Here is a 7,739-nt window from a genome sequence, read left to right as displayed (position 1 = left end):
CATGCTTATATACCCTTTATTTAGTGAAGGAACAGAGGCCTCTGCCCCACAGTTAGTATACATATTTAGCTGCTGATTTACTGCAGTTTCATTTAAGAAACCCTAATGAACACTAAATGTTCTCCAAAATATGCAACATATACTATATGGTTATCTATAAATAAAGGTTCTTTATTATTAAACAAGTTAAATTATTATTGAATAAGAAAATATAAACAATCCAGAAAATTCAAAATGTTTAAATTTATTCAACTGATTATACAAAAATATTAGTGTCATTTATAATTGCTCCTCTGTGTACTCTGTATTAGACAGCAAATTTCACATTTTACATTTAAGATGTTTAATTACATTTAACCATTTAGTTTGAATTATTTCATTTAAGCATTTTCACTTTGCAATAAACATACATAAGCTTGTTTATGTAAATATACAGTACTTCACTTTTACATATATCTCTGAAATGAGGAAATTTTTTTTTTGATATTTGACAGTGCAGATAAAAATCAATACATGAACAATTAAAACAACTATTAAATAGCTCTACAATTTACACAAGTTGACTGTACATTTTCAGTACAGGTATTGGTGTTCTTTTGCCGTGCTCTTGTCTAAGTTTAAGCATATATTTTTGAATAAAAGTTATTGTGTGCTTAATGTCAACCGGGTATTGCACATTGAAGAGAAAATAGACTGCAAATAGGCATTCCACAGCCTGTGTCATGTCAATGTCTGCCTCTCTTATGATGTTCACGTTGTCCATTATAATGCTGAAGCTTTCAGCCTTGAGGGGATCAGGAGAGCCGTTAAACACTATGGTTGGTGTAGCACCTTTGGGTTCCTGTAAAACAAACATTTAACCTTTTGGGTGCTTTTCTTCAATTAACCGCCGTTGTTCGGTTACCATCCTTCTTCAAAATATCTTCTTCTGTGTTCTGAAGAAGAAAGTCATAAAGATTTGAAATGACAAGAGGTGAGTAAAGGATGACCATTTTTATTCGGGGGTAAACTATTCCTTTAATATTTGCATTATTTTAATACATGTTTTTACTTATACAATTTATAGGAACTACAACATGTACATTGACAATGCAAACAATGCAACTTCACACTGAGCATGGAACAGATAGGTTGGATGGGGAAAAATATATGGTGTAGTCAACTTCTGTGGTTTCCTCTGCTAGTCCAATGAGATTGGCGTAGAGTTTTTTTTTTTTTGGACTTCCTTCTTTTGCTCTCCTGATGATGTTTGGGGCCATTTCATTCAGAGATGTTCTTCACCAAGTCTGTTCCAAACCTCATTGTCATTTCATGCAGCATCTTAAATACAAAACAGTAAAATTACTACAGGTGCTTATATCCAAATTACACACTTTCAGCCAAACAAGTTCCTTATCCCTATCCCTTGTTCACTTTGAAATAAAATTTTGGTATGTTTTAGCTTACCTCAAGGGCACTCGAGTACTTAGACTCGGCGCAGTAAAAAGTCATGCCTGATCCTCTTCCCCTTGACAGAAGTGAGAGGAAAAGGATCAGGCGTGACTTTTTACTGCGCTGAGTCGAAGTAATCCGAAAAGTGCTATTCCGCCATACATTATAGTTATCCTTTTTAACCCGCTTAGAAAAGCACCACGCTTTATTTTGTGTCACCATACTTGGTCGTATAACTACTCGTGTAACTGTTTTTAAATAGGGAAAACATTGATGTGTTTGATCACTTCAAAATTATTTGCTGTTAGATACCATTGAATATACTGGGCTGCATCAAAGTGTCACCGCGTGCCAGAGCGATTAAGTGCATGCACCGAGATGAGAGAGGTATGTATCAACTCGTCTTAGTTAAGGGAATAACATAGTTTAATATGAAAAAAACTTTGCACTCTAACACAGCTGATCCAGCTGTCAGATTTCATCAAGAATATCTTAATTTGTGTTCCGAAGATGAACGAAGGCCTTACAGGTTTGGAACAACATGAGGGTGAGTAATTACTGACAGAATTTTCATTTTTGGGTGAACTAACCCTTTAATATAAAATACATTTAACTTTTATAAAATACAATTAAATACAATACTGTACCAGGTGTACTTAGTGATGCTGTCAAACAACAATTGAATCAGTAATGCACGGATGTGAGACTTGTCCTTCTTCTTAAAGCTGGGATCCTTCCTCTGCAAAGCTGCTTGCAGTTCAGGGGGAAAGACAGGCAGGTTGTATACTGCTGGCCAAGGTTGGGCAACAAATGAGCCCTCATTCTCACAGGGTTCTTGTCTGTAAACATGAATACAATGTTGAAGTTTTTTATACAGGATTTCATTTTACTTGCCACAATACAGTTTGTTCAAAATTCAAAACAATGAAACATACTGAGTACAAGATATTTGAGGCACTTCAGTTTCCAGGCTGTTTGAAGAAATATAAAAATATAAATTAAGATAAGGATTTTAAGCTTGGTTAGCATTTGTTTGTTTTATATTTAACAACAATGATTAATATTTAACAACAGAGACTTACTTTTTTAACTTATTAAGCTCCTTCATAAGTGTCACCTGATGTTTCATTACAGGAAAAAGTCTTTCCACCATCCTTTCTGTGAGACCCAGCAGAGTCTCTCCATCAATTTGTTGCTCTGTAAAAAATAAAATAAAAAAAAATTACATATTCTAAAGAAGAAATAATAAATAAGAGAGAGACATGCCACAGAAGTACAATATATTTACCTAGAAGACTGCACTCTGTGGTATAATGTAATATACTTAGTATCATCATGCACATATGTGTCAAGAGGATGAAATTCTTTCTCCTCCCCTGGCTGCACCAGAATCCACTCCTTCTGGTCCTCCAATTTGAAAGCATGGTAATGTCTTTCAAATGTTATTGGTATCCGCAGCTTGCCGAAGATCCAAGCACCCCTGAACCGCAAAATCTTCACAAAGATTGGGATGTCCTCCTCCACAAGATCTATAATTAAGTTGTCTCCCACACAGTATTTCACGTTGTTGGTCATAAGAGAGCTACACACACCAAGCTTCTCGTCACCCTGAACATCCTCTGACTCACTTCTTCCAATCACACCTTTCTGTATCTCCAGTGGTAATGCTCGAAAAGGTACTACCCGTTCACCCTCCGTGTAGTTGTCCTGACACAAGGAATCCAGCGAAGTCAGTTCCCAGCACTGCCTTAACTGGTGCCTCTTGTCAAGGGTGTAGCTGAGATTCTTGAAGTTACACGTGTTGTGGGCTAAACGCTTGAAGTATTGGTGCTTTCCCTCGAATCCCATGCACCACAGCTGTTTCAGTGGCTCAAACTTTAATATCAGTTGTGGATAATGAATGAGAAAGTGTAGTTTTGGAGTGAAAGTCTCAGGGAATACAGACTGGAAGGAGGACAGGAATTCACCTATCTGAAGGCTTAGAAAAGGGATGATTTTCCTTTGAATGGTGGGGGACAAAATCACATCTCCTATATCCCTACACTTCAGGTAAATGTCCCAGTGCACCTCACCTTCTGGAATGTAATGTCCAATGAGAAATGGCAAAATCCTGAAGAGGCACCAGACCTGAGTTGCAGACCCTGATAGTGTGTTTTTCTTTAGTACAGAATCTGGAAATTTCTGAGGAAGGTTAGCCCATTCATTCCTCCCTATCTTAAATGCATCCAATTCAGCATGTATCTGACTTAATGAGACAATGTGCAAAAAATTTAATGCCTGGTAATCACAAGAGGCACCACACCCTCGAGAAAATGCATTAAGTCAGGGGGAAAGTTTTTTGTCACATCAAAGTAGTCCAGCTCAGCGAAAGGACACTCACTGACCACACCATATGTCTGTTTGGATATTCCAGTACTTTCCCTGAGTGCTTGCAGATGGTACTGATGTACCTGAGAAGATCGAATTATTACATCATCTTCGTTAACGTGAGACCTTAGGTCTTTGTAGCTGATCATACAAAAGCGACAGATCCATCCACTGCTAAAGCAGCAGGTGAAACCTGCCAGGCTGTGAGCAGACAAGTTGTCAGCTGAAATAGTGGCAAGGGTGCATTTCAAAATGATGTTCTGACCATTTACACTGACCTGGAGTCCTTCAGTGTACAACAGTTTCAGGTCATTAATCAGGGGCAGCAAGATGTCTCTGTATGAGTACTTTAGAAATTGATTTCTTACAAGTAAGCACAAATGTATATGCCTCAATTGTGATTTGCAGTTAGATTCAAGATTGCCAATCATAAAATAGAAAGCTGCTAATTTGTGAACTGATCTTTTAGACCCCAAGGGGTTTACCACTTCATATTCATCAGTGTACAGATGTAATCTTACAATATTAGGATCTCCAAAAAAGGGGCTCTCATGGAATAATTCTCCATCTGTGTAACTGCTTAAAAAATAAATACTTGGGGCTTGTTCACAGGTTCTTCGATATGATTCAAATATGTCATGTTTCTCCAACTGAGTCTTCAGAACATCAATGATAGGCACATACTGAAATGTGTCCTCCTTCCCCTGGCTATTGGTTCCAAGTCTGTGCTTGACTGGCTCCACTAAATGTAGATGTTCTTTGCAATATTTGAAAAGTTGATAATCTGACTGAATATAGGCAAACACACTTTCAATAAGTGTCTGATTAATTAGCTTAAGTTATCCAAGTCTTCCTGGTCCTCTAGTCTAAATCCAGATTTTGTCAAGTGGAATTTTATGATGTCAAAATAACTTTGTTGGAAAAATTTCAAGATGAACTCCAAGCTGGAAACAATGGTATCCTGAGTTGCTTTAGGAAGTAAATGTTTTTCTTGAAGATTTAATATAAAGAAGGCTACATGCTGTCTCAGCTCCAATAACACAGTTTCTAAATCAATTCCAAGCAAAGAATTCTGGTTGTTCTCTAGCAGATCATCTTCAGGAACCTCCTCCTCACTTTCGTTGTTGTCTTCAAATACAGTAGCCTTTTCAAATAGGGGATGTTGCAAAGCTTGTCTGTTCTTTCGATAGATATGGTTTCTGTAACTTGCAACAGTTTTATATCTTCTAAAACATCCCTCAATGTCACAGGTAACACTAAAATCTGCTTGGTGGTTATGTTGCACTTGCAGGTGAGTTAGAAACTTTGTGAGTTGAAACTTCACAACATCACAAAATGAATATCTATACATTTTCATCTGTAACGTTACCTCTGAAACTTTCTTTTGCATCAATGAGGTTTATAGTTTGAAGCCAGTGACACGTGTCATCTACTGACCATTTATCAACCATGGTTATCTGGGGATAAAAAAACAAAGCATAAATAACACTTCATAAACCAACTATGCATTAAACACACCTAACGTTAAAGATTTTTGGCTTTAGAACATTTGAATACTAAAATGTAACCTTGTGCTATCATCACTTTAATCCAGCGCATGCGTCACAGTAAACATAAACGAACGCTGCACTGCAACTGTGTCTTTGCACAGTTTTAATAGCTACAGACCGGCCGGAAGTTTTGAACTGTAGCAGTGTCCACTTTCCTGCTGAGTTTAGCTCCAACCCTGATAAAACACACCTGAACAAGCTAATCAAAGATCCTCGTCTGGTCTGGGTTGGAGTTGCACAAAAGTATCTTGCGGGCCAAAGTTAAGAACTTCTACACCTGTTAACATAGGCCTGGGAAAAATACTCACTGCAAAATGAGTAGAGCTATGTGTGAAACTGCGACACACTTTCACATAATCATTCACCTCCGTCTTCCACCAATTTTTTTTATTTGAATCGGCGCCGTTTATTTAAACAAAGAGCGCACGCTTAATTGAAATGAACGTTAAAATTCATGCTTCTGACTCGAAACTCGTCTCCTTATAACCAAGCTATCTTATTGTAGTTAACAATTCCATTAACATTAACAAGGAAATAAAGGGAGACTGTATCTTAATTAATTTAAAAACCGGAGCAAAATTAATTTAACAGGATTTGAACCGACGGCTGACGAAGCCCCTTCAGTGCTTCACACCAGTGTTTTTGAGGTAAATTTTGCTTGTAGTATCAGTGTTTAACACAAGGGCTACTCTAACAAATATAAATATTAACTGTAATACAAAATATTTCGGTAAAATCATTTAAGAAATGTAAAAACTTAACTTACCTTAGGGTATGAACGAGCAGAAATAGCGGACTCCTCAGTTTGAAAAATTAACTGTCACTTGTCTCGACTCCTCTCGAGATTCATCTTCGCCAATCCACCAATAGGAATTCAAGGATGACGCAATGCATATATGCCACCGGGGAGGGGGAGGGGGTCTTTTTATGATTATTTGTTTTTAATGTTCCCTTCGGTAGATTAAAACCATCACAATATGGTATACAAGATAAAGAAAACTCCTGGTTAGTTTATGTTTTTCTTCACAAATTGATTCGTCAAAAAGGTAAACTATAATGTAAAGTAATATGTTTCATGCTAATGTACAGCTCAAATCATACATTGACTAGATATTAATATTTTTGACTACAGCAGTCATTCTCATGGGTCTTGACTCAAAAAGCTTTGTGAATGTGTTGAGTAAGGCCTATAATTATAGTGTAATCTTTAGTTTACACTTCAGTCATAAAACATGAATTATAGAATAATTTTTATAAAAAAAGGTTCTTTGCATGCAAGGGTTCTACATAGAACCATTTTTTTGGTAAAAGGTTCTATTGGCCAAGTACGGAACCCCAGGGTTCTATATAGAACCTTGAGGAACCCTTTTTTTAAAGAGTGTATGAACACTTATTTGAGGGAAATAAACTACAAGGAAATGAAACCCTCTTGAACAGGATCTTCACACAGCTCTACATCATAGAAGGAGAGAGAGAAGGAGTGAATGAAGAACATGAGGTTTTACAGATGGAGAAAACACCCAGAACACAACACAATCCAATCAGCTGTAATGACATCTTTAAACCATTACCTTAACCAGGATGTGAAGAGAAGGAGAAAATCAAGACTGTTTTTACTAAAGGCATCGCTGGAATTGGAAAAACCGTCTCTGTGCAGAAGTTCATTCTGGACTGGGCTGAGGGAAAAGACAATCAGGATGTAGATTTCATGTTTGTGTTTCCATTTCGAGAACTGAATTTGATTTTAGATCACCAGTACGGTCTTCACAGACTTCTGCTGGACTTTAATCCTGAACTTCAAGATCTGGACTCAAAGATTTACGAGGAGTGTAAAGTTGTGTTCATCCTAGATGGTCTGGATGAAAGCAGAATCACGCTTATGTTCTCAGATGATGAGAAAGTTTGTGATGTGAATGAATCTTCATCAGTGGGTGTGTTGATGTCAAACCTCATCAGAGGAGAGCTGCTTCCCTCTGCTCTTATCTGGATCACCTCCAGACCAGCAGCAGCCAATCAGATCCCCTCCAAATACATTAACCATGTGTCAGAAATTCAGGGATTCAAATCAGTGACCAGCATCAAGCCAGCAGAATAATGACACATATCAGAAGAGCAAGAAGCCTCTACATCATGTGCCACATCCCCGTCTTCTGCTGGATCTCATCCACTGTGCATCAAAACCTCCTGGAAAAAGATCTCAGTGCAGAAATCCCTCAAACTTTGACTGAAATGTACATCCACTTCCTGTTGAGTCAGATTAAGAGAAAGCCTGATGAAAGAGAAACTACAGAGAAACTCCTAAAGTCCGTCAGAGAAGTGATTGTAAAACTTGCTGCAGTAGCTTTCAGTCAGCTGATGAAGGGCAATGTGATGTTCTATGAGGAGGACCTG

General features: G+C 37.6%; 1 protein-coding gene across 4 annotated transcripts; it reads right to left on the bottom strand.

The window, feature by feature from the left end:
* Positions 1-2,032: 2,032 nt before the first annotated feature.
* LOC132125232 (NAD(+) hydrolase SARM1-like) lies at positions 2,033-6,588 on the bottom strand. 4 transcript variants are annotated; one of them, XM_059536526.1, is made up of 5 exons: positions 6,115-6,588; positions 5,168-5,255; positions 2,514-2,628; positions 2,367-2,402; positions 2,033-2,270 (listed from the first exon to the last, which is right to left on the bottom strand). In XM_059536526.1, the coding sequence occupies exons 2-5, from the start codon at positions 5,247-5,249 to the stop codon at positions 2,048-2,050; spliced, it is 456 nt and encodes a 151-aa protein (XP_059392509.1). In that variant the 5' UTR covers positions 5,250-5,255; positions 6,115-6,588; the 3' UTR covers positions 2,033-2,047. The 4 variants fall into 4 exon arrangements, with proteins under 4 accessions (XP_059392509.1, XP_059392510.1, XP_059392511.1 ...); XM_059536527.1 differs by lacking the exon at positions 6,115-6,588 and adding an exon at positions 5,657-5,740; XM_059536528.1 differs by lacking the exon at positions 6,115-6,588 and having other exon boundaries at positions 5,168-5,549.
* Positions 6,589-7,739: the final 1,151 nt, after the last annotated feature.

The sequence above is a fragment of the Carassius carassius genome, chromosome 43 (genome assembly GCF_963082965.1).
Source record: "Carassius carassius chromosome 43, fCarCar2.1, whole genome shotgun sequence".
In the NCBI taxonomy this organism is placed as follows: domain Eukaryota; kingdom Metazoa; phylum Chordata; class Actinopteri; order Cypriniformes; family Cyprinidae; genus Carassius; species Carassius carassius.
Note: the sequence above shows the minus strand (reverse complement) of the source record. Positions and strands in the feature narration are given on the sequence as shown.